General features: G+C 52.3%; 2 protein-coding genes across 3 annotated transcripts; one reads left to right on the top strand and one right to left on the bottom strand.

Moving 5' to 3' along the window:
• Positions 1–8,797: 8,797 nt before the first annotated feature.
• Positions 8,798–16,670, top strand: CUEDC2 (CUE domain containing 2). 2 transcript variants are annotated; one of them, XM_079794357.1, is made up of 9 exons: positions 8,798–8,927; positions 14,720–14,803; positions 15,141–15,284; positions 15,379–15,440; positions 15,528–15,655; positions 15,738–15,917; positions 16,057–16,118; positions 16,195–16,255; positions 16,338–16,670. In XM_079794357.1, exons 2-9 carry the CDS (start codon positions 14,730–14,732, stop codon positions 16,482–16,484), a joined length of 858 nt encoding a protein of 285 aa, XP_079650483.1. In that variant the 5' UTR covers positions 8,798–8,927; positions 14,720–14,729; the 3' UTR covers positions 16,485–16,670. The 2 variants fall into 2 exon arrangements, with proteins under 2 accessions (XP_079650483.1, XP_079650482.1); XM_079794356.1 differs by having other exon boundaries at positions 14,717–14,803.
• A 153-nt stretch (positions 16,671–16,823) lies between these two features.
• Positions 16,824–18,833, bottom strand: FBXL15 (F-box and leucine rich repeat protein 15). Its single transcript, XM_079794358.1, has 4 exons — positions 18,758–18,833; positions 18,432–18,585; positions 17,564–18,069; positions 16,824–17,115 (listed from the first exon to the last, which is right to left on the bottom strand). The coding sequence occupies exons 1-4, from the start codon at positions 18,796–18,798 to the stop codon at positions 16,926–16,928; spliced, it is 891 nt and encodes a 296-aa protein (XP_079650484.1). The 5' UTR covers positions 18,799–18,833; the 3' UTR covers positions 16,824–16,925.
• Between the last annotated feature and the right edge of the window lie 3,775 nt (positions 18,834–22,608).

Genomic DNA, 22,608 nt, shown 5'->3' with positions numbered 1-22,608 from the left:
GGTATTCAGCTATGTTATTGAAGCTATAGATCATCTGACTGAACACTGCTGTGTCTCTGAGCTTCATGGAGAAGTTCTCGGAAACCTCAGCACTTGGGAAAGGTTTCTCCTGGTGAGTGGTTCTTTTGTTCCCTCATTTGTGGGGGTTTTTAATCTTTGAAACACCAAGTATCTCATGACTGATCATATTTTTCTCTTTGCCCTGGTTTCTAGGGAGCTGCGAGCCAAGTTTGCTTAGCATCTTTTGTGCAAAGCCTGGATCCTAATTTATTATTCCTAGTTTCATCTTCTTTTCCTTTCCTTTTTTTCTTTTTAATTATAAAACATTGGGAGGTAATATAGGTCTTCTGTGTGACCTTAGGTGAATTACTTGATGTCCCTGAAACAACTTTCTCATTGCAAATGGATATGATAGTATTAGCACCTATATCATAAGGTTTTTAAAAAATATATATTTTATTGATTTTTTACAGAGAGGAAGGGAGAGGGAGAGAGACTTAGAAGCATCGATGAGAGAGAAACACTGATCAGCTGCCTCCTGCACACCCCCTACTGGGGATGTGCCCGCAACCAAGGTACATGCCCTTGACTGGAATCGAACCTGGGACCTCTCAGTCCGCAGGCCGACGCTCTATCCACTGAGCCAAACCGGTTAGGGCCCAATAAATTTCTTGCATGCCTATTATTTGCCAGCAACTTGTAGTAGGCCCTGGGATACAGTAGTGAATAGACAGTCTGCTCTTACGGAACTTATATTTTAGTAGGAACACATGGGGATGGGACAACAGGCAAAGAATAAAGGGAAACTGTCATAAGTACTACAGTGAAAATAGCAGCTGAAATGGACAATGCAAGTGGAGTAGTGGAACTTAATTAGAATAAGGTAATCAGGGAAGGCTTCTCTGAGGAGGTAACATTTAAGCTGAGATCTACAGCCAAAACTGGTTTGGCTCAGTGGATAGAGCGTCGGTCTGTGGACTGAAGGGTCCCAGGTTCGATTCCGGTCAAGGGCATGTACATTGGTTGCGAGCACATCCCCGGTGGGGGGTGTGCAGGAGGCAGCTGGTCGATGTTTCTCTCTCATTGATGTTTCTAGCTCTCTATCCCTCTCCCTTCCTCTCTGTAAAAGATCAATAAAATATATTTTAAAAAAATAAACTGAGATCTACAGAGTATGAAGAAGCTGGTCCTGCAAACAGAAGGTGAGGGGGAAGCCGGGCAGAGGGTATGGTGGGTGCCAAAATCACAAGGAGTGACATTTTTCTTCATTCATTCAACAGGCATTTGAGAGCCTACAATAGGCCAGGCAGTATTTGAGACACTGGGACTACAGGCGAAACCCAAGTAAGTCCTTGCCTTCATGGACCTTACTTTAGAGATGCAGTGTAGAGAAATAGAGGATGACAACAAGCAAATGGGTGCATTCATGATGTAATGTCTGATAAGTGATGGAGTGCTATTTTCAGTGGGATATTTAGAGAAGGCTTCTTTAAAGAAGTGACTTTTTTCTTTTTTTGAGAGAGAGAGGAAGGGAGAGGGAGAGGGAAACATTAATGTGAGAGTGGAACATAGATCCACTGCCTCCTGCATGCCCCTCATCAGGGATCAAGCCTGCAACCCAAGCATGTGCCCTGACCAGGAATTGAACCGGCAACCTTTCGGTGCTTGGGACAATGCCTAACCAACTGAGCCACACTGGCTAGGGCTAAAGAAGTGACCCCTTTTGTCCACCATCCAGAACTGAAAAGTCAGTGCCGACATGTACACATAAGGAACTGTGTGACATTGAAATTGGGTCTCAAAAGAACTGTTGGCCCAGAAAGAAACTCACTACAGACTGATTCATTTGCCTGCCAGCATAACCATTATTGCTTGTCTCATTTCTGGTTCTTATAAGTGTATTTCTAATAGCACATGATCTCACTCATCTAGGGGAAATAATGAACAACATAGACTGATAAACAAGAACAGACCCAGAAACAAGGAGGCATGGATCAGACTGTCGGGCCTCAGAGGGAGGGTAGGGGAGGGTGGGGGTAAAGGGGAGAGATCAACCAAAGGACTCGTGTGCAAGCATATGAGCCTAACCAGCGGTTGAGGACAACAGGGGGGTGGGGGCATGTGTGGGGAGGGGTGTGGGCTGGGAATGGGGGGATGAGGACAAATATGTGCTACCTTAATAAAGAAATAAAAAAAAATTTTTTTAAAGAAGTGACTCTTGAGTGGAGACAAAGACCTTTGCAAGCCATCTGAATATGTGGGGGAGAAAAGCAGGTGCAACAACCTGAGGCTGGAGTGTTTTTTCCTGTGAAAAAGTGGTAGTTAATGAGATTAAAGATGAAACTAGATCCTATGGCACCTTGAAGCCATATTGAGAATTTTGGACTTTATTCTTAGGGGGAGAAGGTTGTGAGCAGGAGAAAATGTGATCAGACTTTAAAAAAATTATTCTGGATGTTGTATGAAAAAGAGACTGTACATGGGTTTTTGAAGTAATACAGGCAAATAAGATGATGATGTGGTCATATTGGGAAGTAGTGAGGGTAGTAGTAGTGAGAAAACAAATAGCCTGGAATATGCAGCTTGATCACAAACGCAAGTGTTAAATTGTAGAATATAAAGTCTTCAAATTAGAAAGTGAATCATTGAACAAGGACTCTAGTAGCAACAAACACAGCCAGCTCCCAGATCTCTGATTCTAAATTCCATTCTCCACTAAAAGGAGCAAAGTCCCTTGGAAAATGGCTCATTCCAAGGCTGTGGCAAGGAAGGTAGGCGATGAGCCTGGAACAAATTGTGCCAGAAAATAAAGGACTACTCAAAAAGAACAAAGGAACCCTAACTGGTTTGTCTCAGTGGATAGAGCATCAGCTCACAGACTGAAGGGGCCTGGGTTCGGGTCTGGTCAAGGGCATGTACCTTGAATGCAGGCTCATCTCCAGCCCCAGGGCTGGGTGCAGGAGGCAACCAATTGATGTGTCTCTCTCACATCTATGTTTCTCTTTCTGTCTCTCTTCCTCCCTTCCACTTTCTCTAAAAATCAATGGGAAAAAGAGAAAAAAAATTTTTTTTAAATGGGAAAATATTGTTGGGTGAGGATTAAAAAAAAAAAAAAAAAGAACAAAGGAGCCAGTTTGAAAGGACTTCCGCTAGCAAATCAGGGACAATGTAAGCATCAAAACAGTCACAGGAACAGATTATAACCTGAATAAAATAAGAATGCATAAGTCTATACTAATATTATCTAAATAAATAAATATGAAAGGAAAGCTCTTCCTTACAGTAGAAGGAATAATGAAATTAGAAATTCAGCATTCCCAACCATTACAGTAATTGATTCAGATGAGAATCATTCGTGGATACTAAAACTAGTAGGTGGGCCCTAGCCGGTTTGGCTCAGTGGATAGAGTGTAGGCCTGCAGACCAAAGGTTCCCGGGTTCGATTCTGGTCAGGGGCACATACTTCGGTTGCAGGCTCCTCCCTGGTCCAGGCCCTGGTCGGGGCTCGATATATTTCTCTCACATCGATGTTTCTCTCTGTCTTTCCCTTTCTCTTCCACTCTTCCTAAAAATCAATGAAAAAAATATCCTCAGGTGAGGATTAAAAAAACAAACAAATAAAACCAATAGGTGAAAGTTTGATGAGAAACAGCATATTTATATAGTTTCAAAGTATGTTCCAATAAGGTATTTATTAATTACAAAGCAAATAGTAAGAACTTAGTAGTATAGTAAGGAAAACAGTGGATAACACTTGAACTCCATTGCAGTACTCCTTCTTGAATAAAGTCTTTCTTACCATCTGTAACTACAGTGTCTTGAAATTTTTTTCTTTACCAGAGACAAGTCAACATCATGTGATCTCTGATATGTTAAACTGGAAAACACCACATCAATTCAGCAGTAATGCATAATCATGAGGAAACATCAGATAAACGTAAATTGAGACACAACCCCGCTGGTCTTGATTGTTCAAAAAATGACATAAGAGACAAAGGAAGGCAGAGAAACTGTTTCAGGTCAAAGGAGACTAAAGAAACATGAAAGCAATGCAATGATCCTGTTTGGGATCTCAGACCAGAATGAAAATTGTTATGAAGGACATTATTGGGACAAGTAGCAAGATGTGAAATAAGGACTACAGAGAGAGAAAGCAACGGGGCAGAAGGTTAACAGTTGGTAAATCTGGTAGAAGGATAAGCAAGAGTTCTTTGCACTATTCTGGCAACTTTTTTTGTAAGTTTGAAATAACCTCTAACTAAAAATAAAAATGTAAAAAGTAAATTGAATTTCTGGGTCAAAAGGATACACATTTAAAATGTACTACATATCTATATTACAGATTTTGTTTTAATCTTGGAGAACTGTCTTTATGCTTGTAAGCCTCCTCAAATCTTGTTTTGAAACAAGGCAGGTTTCAAGTAAATCTTGGGTTTCACACCAAGTAACATGTGTCCTGATTCCCCTTCCCTCTCTATCCTCTTGGGCCCAGACCCTTGGAGTCTCTCAATTTCCCCCATCTCTGAGGGATCTGCAGTGCTCACACACATTTCTCCCATGGCTCCCACTTATGCTCTGGAAATGCCCATAAGCTGCACACGAGTTTATCCCTGTCCTCTGATTAGAGGCTTTTGAAGGAGGTGCTGCCACTCAGCTCAGTCCCGCCTGCCCCGTACTTCCAAACCCCAGTGCTTGCTCCTGGTCCTGTGGATGTAAGGGAGTCCTTCAGGGAGCCTGGATGCTTCCCTCTTTGATCTTTTCTTTGAACTTGACATTTAGATGCTTGGAAATCATAAAACATCTGGGCTGCCAGGGATCTTGCTGGTCATCTGGGTCCAACCCCCTCAATTTACATTATGCTGGGAAATCTAGGCCAAAGAGAAGTGACTCACCCCAGGTCACACAGTCGGTAGGAATCCAGAGGTCCTAGATCCCAGAAGGGCTTGGGCCACCAAACCCTGATCCTGATGGCCTCCTCCTCCTGGCCTTGTCCCAGCCTTACCCAACCCTGACATCTCACCTGGAGCCCTTCACTCAATGAATTTTGACTGACCAATTTTTAGGCCACCTCTCAACTGGGTAGCTCACATTCTACTCAAGGGAGCAGGCCATGTGCTAAAGCCCTGTATAGAAACTATTAACTCAATTCAATCTTCACAAAACTTTGATGTGGATATAATTATTATTCCCATTTAAAAATGAGGAAAATGAGGCCTACAGAGGTTAACAACTAACCCAAGGTCACACATAGAGAATGCATTTGAGAAATCTGACTGTAGCCTTAACCTCTAGGCCACACTGCCTGCCTCTTCATTGATGAGACACACTCAGAAAAATTTAAGGACCATTCATTAAAAAGCTACTGTGTGCAGAACACTGGACTAGACACTAAGGGGCTCATTAATCGAGCCACGATGGAGGGGAGCATGGAGGATTTCTAGGAGATCGTATGTACCATTGGGGAGAGGCTTCTTGAAAGAGGCACCTGACAGAGGCTTTAAAGGATGCATGGGATTCCAACAGAGGGATGGGGAGGAGGGGTCTCAAGAAGCACTGAGGAGGAACCATGGCAGCAGAAGCAGGAAGCAGCAGGGTTTCATTGGAAGATTAGGCTTCAAAGCTACGTGGAGGCCATACTATGAAAGACTTTAATGACAGGGTAAGGAGTTTTGGAGGGTCATTCAAGTCTTTGAGCAGAAGAGTAGCCCAAGGAGCCCCTGGCTGGGCCGCTGTGAGCCTGAGCCATGACCTTGGTATTGGTGGTGTAGCACAGCCGGGCACCAGAACTGAGTCCCTAGGGCATTTGCTAGAGCTCACAGCCTATGGAATTCAGTTCTCAGAGCCAGGTGGCCAAAGTTCTCTCAGCCTGGATGCTGCCCTCCCATGCTCACGTCTGTAAATTTTTCCCCATTCCCAGGATGGGTCAGATAAGGAACGTGGGATCTCAAGATTCCTACTATCCCAGGGAGGGTCTAGCTTGGAGCTGAAAATAGGGCCCGTTGCTAGGGAAAGGGGCAAAGGTTCTTTAAATTTCAAAAGGAATTCGTGTAAGACACGAGGGGAGGGAACTGAGGGCCAAGGCAAGAATTCTGTGGGCACTGCCAGTCCCATCATCTCCTGCCCAGATGTGCTCCTCCTCCTAGTGGGACCAGATGTGAAGCTGGAGGGGTTAGGGGTTGGGAGAAGAGCCAGAACATACCTACGGAGAAGGGCATCTTTCTCAGAGACTAAGTGGCTTCCTGAGCCAGAAGGGAGGTCCAAACATGGATCCCCAAGAGAGCAGCCCAGGAGTCCCAGCTCCCTGAACATCTCATCTGAAGTACCTGAAAGACAGGAGAACGGTAGAGAAAGATTTCCCTGAAACACACTTTCACTTTCTAGAGCATCAAACTGAGGGCTGGGTACTATTCCCACTCACAAGGCAGAGCTGCGGCCTATCCCTCAAGAGGGAAAGGCAAGCCAGCAGGCTCAGGAGCCACCCTACCCTCACCCTGCTGGAGTTGAAAGAAAGGGGGTGGCACTTACCAATGGAGCCTCCTCTCTCGCTCCAAGGGCTGGATCTGCAGTGATGCTCTCAGAGAGCTCCTTAAATAGGGCCCCATCTGCCCCAGCCAACTCCTGCCCCCGCCCCATCCTGGCTCTTCTGAGAAAGGAGGAAGGTGTGGGAGGGCTGGGCACACTGCCCAGAGAGCCCTTTCTGACCTCAAGAAAGAGTGGGGACACCCCTTCTGCACCCCCCCTCCAGAGTGTCCCCTTCCTCACCTCAGTCTCTGAGTCTCTCCCAGCCTTTGAGACCAACCAGCTGGGTCCTTTCGCTGCTCTTAATGTCTGGGAAATCTGCCCTTTATGGCTAATTCCTCAAACATAAGCCTCTAGCTTTCCCAATCAGCTAAGGAGACCCAAGCACCCAGACACCAGCTGCAAAATTCACTTGAGGGAACGGGGAGAGAGGTGGCATCACTCTGCGTCCTTTCAACCTGTGTGGCTTTAAACTGCACCCAAAGGCCAGGCGGAGTTTGTTCCCATCTTGGGGAGGGAGAGACTGAGAGAAAAATAAACATCTTAAGGTCCGGCCAGCTGTGGAATGCTGAGCAGGACAAGTGTTCCCTGGAGGCCCCACTTGACAGTTTGTGTGTGTGTCCTTGTGTCCGTGGTTGTCTCTCTCCTCAGTCCACCCTCTGTCCTCGGCCCCAGAACCTGGCCCCTGCTACACAGAGTTGGCACTCTCCACAGTTTGAGCTGGGAATTTAGGGGTTCACCCCAAGAGGTCTTTCCCATCATCCTTCCCTGAAGGATCAGGAAGTTCTTTCTGATGAAGATAACAAGTTACACCCAAGAACAGGTGATGGGGGAGGAAAAAGGCAGTGTCAGGGACGGCTACAGGAGTCTTAGGGCCCAAACTAGGGACAGCGACTGAGGAAAACTGGCAGTTCCTGTAATGGGGGTGCCGGGAGAGAAGAGTGATCTTCAGTATTGTGCAATAGGCGGGGTGCCGCAGGGAGGAGGAGATTGGGGAAGGGGAGACAGGGTCCGTCTTCAGAGAGCTGGCAGAGGCCTGAGGCTGTGGAGCTACCCATCCTCCCCTTCCCCGGGGCCAGTCTACCTGAGTTCAAAGCGACTGCTACCACACCCCTCATTAACCCCAGCAGCGCCAGACTGGCAGCGGCAGTGTCTTTATGGGAGCACAAGGCCAAATGTGCTCCCTCCTTCCTCCCTCCCCGTTCCTGCCCCCTCTCTCCAGCAGCCAACATCTTGCTGTTTGGGTGGGAGCTGCAGAGAGAAACTGGGCTGGAAAAGGAAGCAGCGATTCCCCTTTTGCCCCTATTCTGGTACTGCCTCAAGTCCTCAGGGGAGAGGGGAGGATGGGACTTTCTAGTGGACTGTGACTCCCGCGGGCAGCGACAGTCTCTGGGTCCTCAGCGCGGTACAAGGGGACTGGCCCTGAAAAGGAGCTCATCCCTGCCGACTGGGGATGAATGAGCTCATTCTTAAAGGGACCTCTTTCCCTAATCACCCACTGTGGGGGGGTTTCTGAGAGGAAAACTCCCCACAGGGTAGCTTCCCCACAGGGTAGCACCCGGAACCTGAGGCAGCAGGAACCGAAAGAGGAAGCTGAGGCGGTGCTGGGTCCCGGGGTTCAGGTGCCCGGTCCTAAATGAGAAGCCCTGTCAACATGGGCAGGCAGGCACTGGCGGTAAGCATGGCCTGCAGGCCTCCTGGGTCTGAGCTCAGGTCGATCCTCACCCAGAACACCTTCTTCCCACCCCCGGCCCCGCTCCATCCAGGACCCAGACCCTGTATCCTCCCCCCAACACCCCCAGTCTTGGGGAGACATTTCTGTTAAGGGAATGTAAAGGGAACAGACATGGTGGGGAAGTCAACACCTAAGAGTTGATTGGGTAGCAGGACTTGAACCTGGACTGGGCACGTAGGGGAAGAGGCACTGGGATTCGGGCAAGAAGACCAGGTCTGGGAAAAGGGGCCACCAGATCCAGCCAGGGAACCTTATGGAAGGGCGGGAGACACGAGGAGAGTAGGAGAGAGCTATAGGTTTTGAGGGCGGAGACGCTGTGGCAAAGAAATAAGGCGGATGGGAAGCCACTGGATGGGGTCTTGAGTGGAAGACACGGAACTAGGCGGCGATGCAGGCAGCGCTGCGACTCCACCCGCTGGCGGCACCTCCGAGTCCGACGCCTCCCTCCCCGCAACACACGTGGCCGCTGCGGGAGCCCGTCCAAACGCCGAGACCAATGAAAATGGAAGCAGAAGCCACGCCCACCTACGGGCATCTGCCCTTCTCAAAAATGGTGCCCGCGGCGCTCCTGGAAGCGAACCGCTCTGGGCCCCGCCTTTGATCTCGTTGGTGGGGCAGGGGGATGCGAGCTGCACCGCGCGGGACCAGTAGCTGGCGGCGCCCGACCGAGCAGGTGATTCCCCCCCAGCCCCCAGCCCAGGGCCGGGAGAGCCGCAGAGCGCTGACCCAGGGCACCTGTGCTGTGTGTTCCCCACGGTGTCCCCGGACCCCCGTTTCCGATTCTCGCCGTGGCCTGTGGCAGGGCACATCCCAGCTTGCTCAGGCCTCTCTCGTCACGTGTCACCCCAGGGCTGCAACCGCATCCCCAGGCCCTCGCGCCCACGACTCTGGAGTCTTGGCGGGTACCTCGCTGGTTTGTCTAGGGAGCTCCTGCTTCAGGGGTCGGCCATCCTTGTCGTCCCACTTCCTGTGCTGCCCCCTCCGCCGCCCCCTCCGCCCGTTTGTGTTCCCGCCTGACTTGGGATGCCGGGATGCCGGGATGCCGGGATACCTTGCACCATCAGTGTCCTTGGCGCCTTTAAGACCTGACCGGGGGTGGTGGGGTGGGGGTGGGGGGGTGGTGGTGGTGGTGGTGAGGGGACAGCGATGTCCTCTGGAACCTGCGTTATGGAACTGGGGTCCCAGGAACCGGGCTTCAGGGGGGCGGGGAGAAGCAGTGAATGCCTCCACGCTAGACCCTCTGAGCGCCACGGGACTTATTCCACACTGGCGTCCAAAACTCTTCCTCCCACATGGCCTCGGTCCTCCCTCCACCTTGAGCACCTCCCCACCACAAGGGAACTGTGCTCCTTCCCCCAGGCTCACTTAAATTTGTCCAGAGGCAGAGTCCAGGCCTGGGCCTGGTTCTGGGGGTGCTCTCAGGCCAGCTGGGGGCAGTGAGGATGGGGCCATCAGGGTTGGCTGCAGAGAGGAAATGAGCCCTGCAGAGTGAGAGGCAGAGGGAAAGATGTTATGAATGGGGAGAGTGGTGTGAGCAGAGATTGTGAAGTAGGCAAGAGGGCCAGCCCAGGAAGAGGAGAATTTACATCATGAGCTTTGGTGCAGTGTAGTGGTTAACAGTGAGGGTTCTGGAACCATATTGCCTGGGTATAAATCCGTCATTAACTCACTGTGTGACCTTGGGCAAATTGCTTAACCTATCAGTTTCCCATTTCCTTTTAGGTAAAATGGGATAATATGATAATATTAGTCTCTATATTTTAGAGTTATTGTGAGGGTAAGGTAAGTTAATACATGTAAAGTGCATAGAACAATCCCCAGCACATTGTAAGCAGTCGGTAAGTGCTTGCTATTATTACCATTACCAAAGGTATTTAAATAGGACTTAAGACACAGGACAAGAGCCACATTTCATTTTTTCCAATAATCAGTGAATCTCGATTTAGAGCCCCCAGGAGTAATGGGCTCCTGGGAGCTACATCCGGAATTTGAAAAGTCTTATGGAGATCATGTTCTTACTCTGCAGAAGGTTGGCTGCCCAGGCTGCAGCTTCCTGATTCAGGGACTATGGAGGAGAAATGTTAGAAGCCTCTGGGCAGGGAAGAAATGAGGAAGGCTAGGGGGATGGAGATGGAGAAGGGTGAAAGAAAGAAGTGGCAAGCTTTGAAGGCTAGGTAGAGTTTGGGCAGCTCAAGAACAGGAGGAGGGAGGATGTTCCCTTGGGAGACAAGCTCAGGAGAAGAAGACATTTTATTTGAACACAGTGAGGAGTTTCCCAATAACAACTCCCTAGCCCTCAGGCCTTGGTTAGAAATCTAGAGGCATCAGACACATCCCTGACAGCTTCTTCCCTAGAAATGGGGCTTTTATGCAGCATCTGTGGGCCTTTGGCCCAGTGAGGTTGCCAGGCAACTGGCAGGAGCCATGATGTGATGTAACTGAAGGTAGATGTGGTCTCTCTAGGGGACTGACTTCTTGGGAGGAGCTGCAGGAGGGGATCTGGCATGCCTGGTCTGAGAAGTGCTGCTCCTTCCCAGGGCCCATGCTAAGGTCTGGAGCAAGAGACAGGCATGCCCCTGGTAGGCTACGGCTTCTTAGTCCTGCCGTCAAAGTGACCCCCGTGCTGTCACAGCGACTCTATGTTACCCTCAGGGGACCGGGAAACAGATCCTAGATGGTAGGCCTGTCTCAACCCACCGAGAAGTCTTGATATCCTCCTATCCCCTAAAATACACACTCAACTAGGCGACCTGGAATTAAGTCTTGACTACCACAGTCAAGCCATGGGACTTTGGGCAAGTCACTCAACCCACTGAGCTTCAGTTTCTTCACCTGTAAAGCAGGCAGGCAGTGTTTATTGAGTGTCTACTTGACAGGAGATACTAAGAGTACATTGATGAATAAGCCAGGTTTGTAGTCCCTGCCCTTATGAAACAACTAGAAGAAACATTCAGCATTGTCGAAATAGTGTGAAAGGTGCTGCTAAGTGAGGAAAAGGCAGTCTGCAATGAGGGTATAATATGGAGGGACCCAAACCAGTTCTAGAGGGTCAGGGGCAACATCCTTTGAGAAAGGGAATTTAAAACAGACCTGAAGGAATTAGACAAGTGAAGGGGTGGAGGTGGAAGGCTGCCTAGGCAGAGGAAACCGTTCATGCAGAGGCCCTTGCCACGGAAGAGTTTGAGTGTTGGCAAACTGAAAGAAAGCCAGAGTGATCCAGTGGTGCATGGTAAGGCCCTGAGTCAAAGGCCACAAAAAGAATCTCAACTTATCTGAAGGGAAGTCAAGCAGTAAAAACATTTTTTTAAAATATATATTTTAATTGAATTTTTACAGAGAGGAAGGGAGTGGGAGAGAGAGTTACAAACATCGATGAGAGAGAAATATCGATCAGCTGCCTCCTGCACATCCCCTACTGTTATGAGGAATATCTATTTTGGTAGGTTAGTCAGGGAATGTCTCTCTGAAGAGGCAACATTTGAGCAGAGCCCTAGAGGAGGTGAGGGAATGAGCCATGGGGATATCTGAAGAGATAGGAAGAAGCCAGGTATATTTTTCCATTGATCTTTAGAGAGAGTGGAAAGGAGGGGGAGAGACAGAAACATCAATGTAGAGAGACATCCACTGGTTGCCTCCCTCATGTGCCCTGACTAGGGCCGGGGATCAAACCGCAACCAGTACGTGCCCTTGACTGGAATCGAACCTGGGACCCTTCAATCCGCAGGCTGACGCTCTATCCACTGAGCCAAACCAGCTAGGGCTGGGACCACATCTTTATGTACCAACTCCATGTCACCAATTCCCAAATGTCCAATCCTCTAGTCCAGTCTCCCCTTCTGTGACACCCAAGTCTTTTACTCCTCCACCAAAGCTGTCCTCAGTAAATGGCATGTCCACACACCAGCTTTTCCTGTCACAAGTATGGGAATTATCCTTGATACATCCAATCAGTCACCAAGCCCTGACCATAAATCTCTCAACACATCTACTTCTCTGCATCTTTATTCCCACTCTGCTCCATCTCTTACCTGCAAGAGCTTTCTCACACTTCTCCCCACAACCGACTTTCCCCTAACAATCTATTCTCCACAAAAATCGCAGTTGCATGATCTTTACAAAAAAATGTTTTTAGCCCTGACCGGTGTGGCTCAGTGGATAGAGCGTCGGCCTGCGGACTGAAGGGTCCCAGGTTCGATTCCCTGTCAGGGCACATGCCTGGGTTGCCGGCTCAATCCCCAGTAGGGGATGCACAGGAGGCAGCCAATCGATGATATTTCTCTCTAGTGGATGTTCCTATTTCTCTATCTCTCTCCCTTCCTCTCTCTCTAAAATCAATAAAAACATATTTTTAAAAAAACACAAAAAACAGGCACTATTGGCAAGCTCATATGGTTCAACCTAATTAGAGCAAAACCTGAAAAAGTAACTCATGACCTAGCCTAAGAAATGTTGAGATATTGGAGCAGAAGCCAGACAAGTTGGAGCGAAGTGGATAGAATGAAAACGAATAAGGGAATAGAATGGACAGGACTTGGTATTGATTGAGTACACAGGCGGGATTGAGAGAGGGAGGAATCAAGGATAATCCCCATGTTTCAGGTTTGGCAACTGAGTGAGTTGTATCAGCTGGTGAAACAGGAGAAGGTGCATATTTGGAGAGGGAATGTACACATATTGGGAGGATGTAGTGCGTTCAGAGTAGGTAGAATTTAAGGTGCCTCTGAGTCTTCTGAATGGAATGGAGAGCTGACATTTGACCTATGTGTTTGGAGCCATTCATTACCATCTATGTGTTCCTGGCTCCCAACTACAGACTTGGGAGTCATGCACATGTAGGTGGGAATAAAGTAAGTCAATAAGTATTTATTGAGCACCTACTATGTGCAGGCATTTTTCTAGGTGTTAGGATTATACCAGTGAATAAGACAAAGTCCTTCCCTCCTCCCTCTTCTTGAAACTTACCTTCTATGGGGTAGGAAAATAAACATAAAATAACATTAAGCTGCAATAAAAGCTATATAGAAAACTAGAGGCCCGTTGTAGGAAGATTCCTGCAAGAATAGGGCTTCCCGCGGCCGGAGGAATAGGGGTTCTCTGCCGCCCCACCTGCTTCCGCCCGCTTCCCTCCTGTCTCCGCTGCTCTGCTTGCTTCTCCGCAGCTTCGCTCCCTTCTGCAGCACTTGGCTTCCTTCTATGCTGCCTTCAGTCTTCACTCCATGCCTGTGTATGCAAATTAACCTCCATCTTTGTTAGGTTAATTTGCATACTCGCTCTGATTGGCTGGTGGGTGTAGCAGAGGGATGGTCAATTCGCATGTTTCTTTCTTTTTCTTTTTTTTTATATATTTTATTGATTTTTCACAGAGAGGAAGGGAGAGGGACAGAGAGCTAGAAACATCGATGAGAGAGAGACATCGACCAGCTGCCTCCTGCACCCCCCCACCCACCGGGGGATGTGCCCGCAACCAATGTACATGCCCTTGACCGGAATCGAACCTGGGACCTTCCAGTCCGCAGACTGACGCTCTCTCCACTGAGCCAAACCGGTTTTGGCGCATGTTTCTTTTTTATTAGTGTAGATAAAGCAGGGTAAGGGATTAAGGAGTATGAGGAATATCTATTTTGGTAGGTTAGTCAGGGAATGTCTCTCTGAAGAGGCAACATTTGAGCAGAGCCCTAGAGGAGGTGAGGGAATGAGCCATGTGGATATCTGAAGAGATAGGAAGAAACCAGGCAAGTGTGAGGAACAGCAAGGAGGCTAGTGGGTAGGAGTGGAGTGAGGAGGAAGTGGAAAGGTTGGAGAGGTAGGCAAAGGCCAGGTCTTGTAGGGCTCCATAGGCCTTGGAAAGGAAGATGGAAAGTCCTTTGTAGATAGTCCCAAGCTACTAAAAGGGCAGGGATTGGTCAGGAGGAGAATTCATGGAAGACTACCCCTTCTATCTGGGCCCTGGAGCCAGAAAAGCCCCTTTGTGCCAGAAGGTGGGTGGCCATTCTTAGGGGGGAGGGCTGTGCTCAGTTCTTAAGCCTGCTCCTTGGGGGGCTGGACAATTGGCCCCTTGTGGTTAGACTTGGGGGCTAAGTGGCCCTCTCAGTGATGGGATTCCTAAGCCGGGAGGCATGTGACCCCAAGACCTTGGCTTCTTGACACAGGGTCTGGGCCTGCTGCTAGGGAATGGGGTGGGGAGATGGAGAGAGATCATCAGGGGGGTGAGGGGAACTTCCACTCTGGAAGCCTTCTGCCACAGTACCCTGCCCTGTCTCAGGCTGGAGGAGGTGGAGAGATGGGCAGGGAGAGGGCTTGGCTCTGCTTGGGGATGCGGGGGAGGGTTGGAGAGCTAGAAGCTGTGGGCAACATTAACAAATGGTTTCCACAGGACAGGAGGGAGGAGCTGACTGCCCCTGGGCCTAGTGGGTGGGGCAGGCAGGAGGAGGGCCTGATAAACCTACATCTGTGTCCTTTCAGAAGAGGAGAGAGAATGGAGCTGGAGAGGATTGTCAGTGCAGCCCTCCTTGCCTTTGTCCAGACGCACCTCCCAGAGGCTGACCTCAGGTAGAAGCAGCTCTCCTAGAAGAATCGTGCTAGGGCCAGGGTTGCAGCTGCCTGGCAGCATCTGGGCCATGGCCAATGGAAAGACTGGGATGGGAACACTTGGCCCTATTCCTGAGGTGGGGGAGGGCTGATTATGATTTGCTGGTATGGCCTTACTTCTTATCCTGTCCTTGTCCCATTAGTTGGACAAATGGGAAACCAGAGCTCTGAGGGAGGGTGGAATATTCTCTGGCCTCAAGGCTTGAGGTCTGGCTCATGGGCCCATGAAGGCGAGGGCTGGAACCTTGGGCTAGGTGGGAGTGCGGGAGGTATCGGTTGTCTTGTCCCCTTCCTGCAGCGGCTTGGATGAAGTCATCTTCTCCTATGTGCTCGGGGTCCTGGAGGATTTGGGCCCCTCGGGTCCATCAGAGGAGAACTTCGATATGGAGGCTTTCACTGAGATGATGGAGGCCTATGTGCCTGGCTTCGCCCATATCCCAAGGTGGGGTCTGCCTGGGGCCAAGAGGAGGGGTGCTAGCTGCTTGTGGAGGGTAGGCAGAGTGTCTTCCTTCTTACCACCCTCATTGTCTTTTCAGGGGTACGATAGGGGACATGATGCAGAAGCTCTCAGGGCAGTTGAGTGGTGCCAGGAACAAAGGTGAGTCTGGGGAGCAGGCACTTGGATGACTTATAGCCCCCATCCCCAAAGATCTGGCAAACCTGGTGCTCTCTCTGCCTCTTTAAGAGAACCTGCAACCACAGAGTTCTGAGGTCCAAGGTCACGTGCCCATCTCCCCAGAGCCCCTGCAGCGGCCTGAAAAGCTCCATGAAGAGACTAGGGCTTCTCCTGCTGCTGGGGATACTCAAGATGAGGTTGGTAGAGGAGAGTACCAATGAGGGAGCTAGGGGCAGAAAAGGAGGAAGTACTGCCTTTTGTCAACATTTATGCCCACAGGCAGCCAGTGCTGAGGAAGAGCTGCTGTCAGGGGTGGATGTACTCCTGGAGGTGTTCCCTACCTGTTCAATGGAGCAGGCCCAGTGGGTGCTGGCCAAAGCTCGGGGGGACTTGGAAGAAGCTGTGCAGATGCTGGTAGAGGGGAAGGAGGAGCCTCCAGCCTGGGATGGCCCCAACCAGGTATCCTCAGCCATACCCTCCCCAACCCATGTAGCCCCAGCTACATTCCTCCTTAGTGTTAAGCCCCCACCCCTGGCCTATCACCATATGCTTCTCTTACTGGTGACCTAGGGTCTAGACCAGGCTTTCCCCTCTGCAGGACCTATCCAGGCGCCTCAGAGGCCCCCAAAAGGATGAGCTGAAGTCCTTCATCCTGCAGAAGTGAGTCTGGGCTGGACTGGGCTTTTAAAGGGTTTTCCCAGGGTGGCAGGAGCTTCACCCAGCCAGTTTTTGGCAGGTACATGATGGTGGATAGTGCAGAGGATCAGAAGATTCACCGGCCCATGGCTCCCAAGGAGGTGAGAGAGAGGGCTGCGGGGGGTGTGGAGTGGGTGAGACCATCTCCTGGCTTCTGCTACTCACTGACTGATTGCCTGACAGGCCCCCAAAAAGCTGATCCGATACATCGACAACCAGGTAGTGAGCACCAAGGGGGAGCGATTCAAAGATGTGCGGAACCCTGAGGCCGAGGAGATGAAGGCCACATACATCAACCTCAAGCCGGCCAGAAAATACCGCTTCCACTGAGTCGTTCGCCAGACTCTGCTAGAGCCTTCTAGGCTCGGATCCCAGAGGGATGCAGAAGCCCTACACTACCACACAGGGCCCACCCTAACTCCTGACCCCTTCTCTACATCTTCTCTTACCTCCTTTCTCCACCATGTTAACTTCTCGGAGCTGCCCATGGGCACAGTAAAGGTAGCCCCAAGAAGATGAGTGCACTCTGATCATTTCTGCCTCAGAGCTGGGGTGCTGGGGGACTGTGTCTGTCTGACCTTCTCTTCCAACCTCATATCCCCTTTCTCCAAAAGGGCAGCGCCAGGCAGGAGGGGGTAGAAAGCTCTTTATTTGAAGCTCCAGGGTGGGGTAGGGCATTGGCCTCTCAGCAGAGGCCCACACAGTCCAGTTTCCTACAGTTCATAGTCAGGCCCGGACACACAGTCCAGCTGTGCTTCATCAGTGGGAGGGTCAGACCTGCAGGTTGACAAAGGGTGCAAAGCCTGCCATGTCCTGCAGCAGCACCAGAGCCTGATGCAGCGGGGGTTCCACGTCGATGTCCACGCCGCGCTTCCGCAAGCGGCTCAGGCTGGGCTCAGCCACAAGGTGGCAGTGCCGCACTCGAAGTGAGCGCAGCGCAGGGCAGTATTCCGCCAAAGTCCTAGGGGAGGTGTGGGGTGAGGCTGAGGGCGGGAAATGGCTACACCCAGGGTAGGGGAATCCAGCAAAGCCTCTATGTATCCCACTATCTCGGGGCATACTTTTTGCTTCCATACACAAGGAAGGGGGCCTGGATCGGGGTCATATACTTAATGCCTCCAGTGAACTGGAGATTTCCTGTCTCTTAAAAGGGTTACTGCTCCTCAGCTCCCCTGGTTGAAGAAAAGCCAGAAATCTATGTAGGTGAAAACTGCCAATGTGTAAATACTGGTTCAATAAAGTTTCTAAACTGTGGGCTTTCTGGTCTAGGCAATCCCAGAGGTCTTTCCTGTTCAGAATAGGGGTGCCGTGGTAGCAGAAAACCCAGTTCTGCCTTTTGATTACTGCCCATCCCTACTCTTAGAGGCTGATTGCCCTCCTCCCATCCCACTGATCCCAGGCCCAGGCACCTGACACCGTCGCTTCCAACGCGGAGGCAGCCCGTCAGGTCGAGGTGCTCGAGTTCTGGGCAGTTTCGAGCCAACTCCTGGACGGCAGTGTCCCCCACATTGGCGTTGACCGCCAGAGAGAGGCTTCGGAGCCCTGCACCGCGCCTCTGTGCCAGGTACACGATGGCCTCATCCTTGAGCTGACGGCAGGCGGTGAGGTCCAGCTCCTCAAGGGCCGGACAGCGGTCGGCGAGCCCGCGCAGTGCCAGCCCGTCTACCCAGTCACAATGCGCCAGCGATAGGCGCTGCAGCCGGGGGCAGCCCTCGGCCAGCGCCCCCAGCGTGCGGCGGCTCAATTGCCCGCAGCCGGCCAGCGCCACACTCCGCAGCTGCGGATTCCGCGCCAGCACCGGCACCAGATCCTCGTCCGACAACCATTCGTGACACGGCGCCAGCGCCAGCTCCTGCAGCCTCTCGGCGTCCCGCAGCAGCCAGGCCAAAGCGGCCCGCGGGATCTGCGGACCCACCTGCAGGCAGGGAGGCACCTCGACTCTCAGCTGGTGCGGGGGGGTGGGGCTGGCGCTGCCTATTCGCCCTAGATGAGTTCTTTCCTGGCAGCAGCCTGCCCTCTGGGGCTTGCCACCTGCCCTCCCAGGAGAGACCCCACGCCCCACGCGCCCTCTGAGTTGATACCCGGTACTCGCCCTTTGAGAGTACTTCCCGCAGGTGGATCGCTTCCAGGGCACCCCTGGAGGGCTAAGGGGGGTCTGGAAGGGTAGACAGAGGGACTGGGAACTGGGCTGGAGACAAGGCGAGGGCGGTACCCAGATGGGGGCGGAGCTCTGTCCCCCGCTGTCCCCCGCTCTCCCCCACCCCACCCCCGGCTCACCTGAGCAGCGTCGAAGCGGCGCAGCCCCGCCAGGTGCAGCTGCACTAGGGCCCGAAAGGCGCGGCTGACGCGCTGCAGCCGGAGCAGCTGGCACAGCGGAACGCGGCTCAGGACGTGTGGGAGCAGCACGTCTTCCCAAGGCAGGTCCAGGAGCCTGTGGGTAAAGGGCGTTGGCGGCGGCGGCCCCGGACCGCTGTTACCTGCGAGTCCGTCTCCGTTCCGCTCCTGCGCCCTAGCTTCTAAGAGCGGCCCCTAGGCCAGGTCCCGGGTCAACTCCCCTCCCCCAGGTCCTTCTTCACTCTCTCGGCCCCTTCGGTGCTAGGTACCTGACGGCTCCCGGCTCTTGCTCCCCTCCGGACGGCTCCATCGGTGGCTCCTTCGGCTGTCTACTGCGCGTGCGCAGTAAGGTGTTCTTGCTTTGGCTTAGGAACAGCTGCCGCGAACCCGCCTCCTTGGGCTGTAGTGACAGACCGATTCAATCGAGTGCCGTCTCACTGATGATCCTATCTGAAAGCGTTCGGCATACGGAAACGGAGGGCGGAACAGACCGGTGCTGTAACGTTAGATCTCGCCTTCTCCGCTATAGGGCTTGAGGCCCGAGTCTAAAGAACGTGCTGCTGCTGCAGAGACTGGCTTCTTTTAGTGCCTTGGGCCAGTGGATGATTTTGAGTGAAGTGGTGAAGGGAGGAGCAAGCAAGGCCAAACGCAGAAGGGGCAGAGCAAGAATTCCAAGGTTCTGGGCTTACCCTCTGCCCTCTGGTTGCTTTTAGGGACTTTGAAAAATGGGAAGAAACTATCTAGGCTCTTATTGCCTGGCATGTAGTAGGTGCTCGATAATTGTTTAATAAATGAGTGAAGCTCAATTTTTTTTCTTCCTTCATCAAGCAATTTGCCCAAACCTCACATTCCTGGTTAATTGTGAAGTGCTGAGCTATCCAACCCCTTCCACTCCCGGACGATTTGGACGATTTGGAACGGGTTTACACCTTGGGGGAAGAGACGTAGGGCGCATTAAGAAGGACTACATCTCGCCCGGCCAGCGTGGCTCAGTGGTTGAGCATGGACCTATGAACCAGGAGGTCAGGGCTCGATCCCCAGTGTGGGGCGTGCAGGAGGCAGCGGATCAATGTTTCGTTCTCATCATGTTTCTGTCTTTTCCTCTCCCTTCCTCTCTGAAATAAATAAAATAAAATAAAATAAAATAAAATAAAATAAAGAACTACATCTCCAGCCGGGTCCCTTTCCTTCCCTGAGAGGTTTAAAGTCCTGAGAAGAATGCGTGCTCAGCTCAGCCGCCAGGAGTAGTGCTTCCCGGTTGGGGGTTTCGTTGTGGGTCTGGGTCTGGGCTATCCTCGCGCAGTGACGCCCTTGAGCTCGGGCCTCAGACTCTAAGCTGCCCTCTCAGGACGTCCCAGATCCTAGTTCCAGGGTCCGCCCCGGGAACCCCTGGAGCAATGCTTTCCCCATCACCCATTGGGAGGGTGTGAAGGACTCCGAGAGCTACTGGTGTCGCTGAAAGCTGTCCCCCAGCTGGGTTACCCTCCCATCCATGATCTCATCAGGGCTTCCGGCACCTCTGCAAGGTGGGCAGGTCTGTGCTATCACTCCATTTTAAAGATGAAACCAAGGCCCTGGGGAGGAAGCGCCTTGTCCAGGGTCGAGCGAATCGGGATAAAGAACTAAAGCATCCTGGGTTCCCCAGAATTCTTTCCACATTCCTTCATCTCCCAACGCAGTGAGAAGAGAGAAGCCAGCAGAGGGGAAGGAGCGTCAACTTGGGAGAGGACTGACTTCTTCCTCAGCCTGCTTGGGGAGGATGTAGCTGGAAGGATCCACCTCTGCTAAAATAGAGCCACGTGGGCGCGCACCTTCTCCGGCCGCGCGCCGCCGCCTCCTCCCCGCTTTGTTAACGCCTCTGCGCCTGCGCAGTGCGACAAATCTGGCGCTGTCCCCTTCAGCACCACGCGGAGCCGGCGCCGCCCCTCCCCGCGGTGAGCCCCGTGCGTCCCCGCCTCGCACGTTCTCGCGCCCCCGACCACCCAAACAGACCCCTTCTTCTTTCCGAGGTCACCGTCTGCCCGCCCTGGCCTTCTCTAGGAGAGCAGTTGCCATAGTAACTCTAGCGGCGCTTAGTTAAAAATAGATAGGCCCCCTTTTACCTTGGCCAAGGGCACAAGGGTTGCCTGCCCCCCACTACCTTCAGTCCCGGCGTCCTCCCTTCTAACCTCTTCTCTTTAGATGGGCACCTAACTCAGGCATCAAGGACGTTCTTCCTGAGCTCTGACTAATACGCCTCCGACTGCCTCCTGGGCGAGCGGTCAGGGCTGTGTCTCCTGGGCCTGAGACTCCGAACCCCGGAGGGTTTGAGGCGGTGTACCCTAAGCCTCCCGTCCGTAAATTGATGGTCTCCTGGATGTAGGGGGCGGGTCCGCTCCCGACACGCACACCGTGTGCTTGGCGCGGCCGCGAGCCCGTGGGGGCGGGAGCGCGTGTGGCATGTAACAGGTCATGTGGCAACCTCCTAGGGACACGAGTGAGGTCTGGAGCGGGACACGCGTGTGCAGCTGGGTCCTGCGTGTGGCTCAGGGGGCAGTGGGCGAGAGGGACGTGGACACCATTGGGGTGGGGCGCGTGAGGGTCGAGGGAGATCAACGGGTTCCATACATCCTCCCCCTCGCCAGGGGCGGGTCTCAGGTTGGCGGGAGAGTCCAGCCGAGACCTAACCTGTGTGTGTGTGAGGGGGGCGGGGGGGGGGGGGAGCGCAGCCTCCAGGGCTCAGGGCCCTGGGAGAGGGCGGGGGTTGGGAGGGGGTGAGATTAGCTCCGCCGGAGCCACGTAGGGAGGAGGAGGAGGGACTGAGAGGCAGCGGCGGGCGGGCGGGCCTGGAGAAAGCGGGAGCCGCGCGGTGCTTTCACAGCGGAGCTGGGCCCAGCCTCTCCCCTCCCTCTCTTCGGCCTCAGCTCCAGGCCACCAGCGGTGAGTACTGAGTCCGGGTGGCACCGGGGGTATGCTGGGCCTCAATTGAGTTTCAGGAACCTGAGCAGCAGGGGTGCTGCTCCTGACCTCGGTCCCTGCCCTGCATTGCCACAAGAGGCCCCGTTACCTCTTTATGGTCTCTCTGGGCCGGACAAAATCTGTCACCCCTGGGGGGAGAAGGGTCTGGTGCAGTCTTCCCCCTCCAGGGACCAGGGACTGGTGGGGGTTGGGAGAGAGGGTGTGTGTCCCTGCTTAAGTATGGGTGTGAGTGTGCATCTGTATTTGTGTGTGATTGTGACCAATAGGTCTCTGTATCTGATATGCCTGTGTATCTGTGAGCGTTAGAGAATGAGGGTCCCTCTGTGTATATGTGGGTATCTCTTTGTGTGTTCCTGTTTGGTGACAGTGTGTGTAAAACAATCATGTGCCTTTCCATTATACACACAGTTGTTATGACTGTGAGAGTGTGTGAGGGTGTGTCTTTGAGCAATGTGTATGTGTGCCTGTCTGCGTGTAGCCTCTGAATGTGGTTAACTGTATATGGCATATTGGTCCTTAAGTATGTGTGTGTGCATGAGTGTGTGTACCTATATTAAGAACAAAAATGTCCCTTTCCCATCCATCATATGTGTATTAGGGGTAGCGGCTTCTGCTCAGGCCTTTTTCTTCCCCTTCACCCTATGCCTTTCCGCTCCTTGTGGTCCTTATAGGATCCCCCTTCTCCAATTCTTCTTTCCTCTCTTTCCTGAGGGCCTGAATTGGGGCCTCCATAAGAGGAACTAACTGTGGGGCACTCATGGCTGCATGATAGTGATGGCTGGCTGACACTCCTAGTCCAGAGGGTCGGGGTACCAGTCTTCCCCTCCCCCCACACCAGAAATAGCTACAAAATGCCACAGAGACTCCAGGCTCACTCAACTTCCTTCCTTCCAGCATAGCTTCCTTTCTAACCCAGGGGTGATGCTCAGGGTCCCCAGGCAGAAGGAGGGAATCCAGGGTCCTTTTGGAGGGAACAATCTTTTCTCCCCAGGCCTCCATGTTAGTAGCCCAAACAGGAGGTCTGATCACCCCCAGGGGAGGGATCAATGATGCCATAGGCCCGGGGTGGGCTAGGCCCCTGGTGCTCAGTGGCCCCAGCCAGCTTTCCCCTTCCTACCTTTGCTCTCGTCCATCCAACTCCCTGGCAGTTCACCCCCTGCTC

The sequence above is a fragment of the Cnephaeus nilssonii genome (assembly GCF_951640355.1).
Source record: "Cnephaeus nilssonii genome assembly, chromosome: 16".
Lineage (NCBI taxonomy): Eukaryota > Metazoa > Chordata > Mammalia > Chiroptera > Vespertilionidae > Cnephaeus > Cnephaeus nilssonii.
Note: the sequence above shows the minus strand (reverse complement) of the source record. Positions and strands in the feature narration are given on the sequence as shown.

Coding starts and splice junctions, on each gene's coding strand:
- FBXL15 (XM_079794358.1), bottom strand. CDS start 18,798: ATGGAGCCGTCCGGAGGGGAGCAAGAGCCGGGAGCCGTCAG. Junction 18,070..18,431: donor GCCGCTTCGACGCTGCTCAG/GTGAGCCGGGGG, acceptor CCCTGCCTGCAG/GTGGGTCCGCAGATCCCGCG. Junction 17,116..17,563: donor GTTGGAAGCGACGGTGTCAG/GTGCCTGGGCCT, acceptor CACCTCCCCTAG/GACTTTGGCGGAATACTGCC.
- CUEDC2 (XM_079794357.1), top strand. CDS start 14,730: ATGGAGCTGGAGAGGATTGTCAGTGCAGCCCTCCTTGCCTTTGTCCAG. Junction 15,285..15,378: donor GGCTTCGCCCATATCCCAAG/GTGGGGTCTGCC, acceptor TTGTCTTTTCAG/GGGTACGATAGGGGACATGA. Junction 15,918..16,056: donor CCTGGGATGGCCCCAACCAG/GTATCCTCAGCC, acceptor TCCCCTCTGCAG/GACCTATCCAGGCGCCTCAG.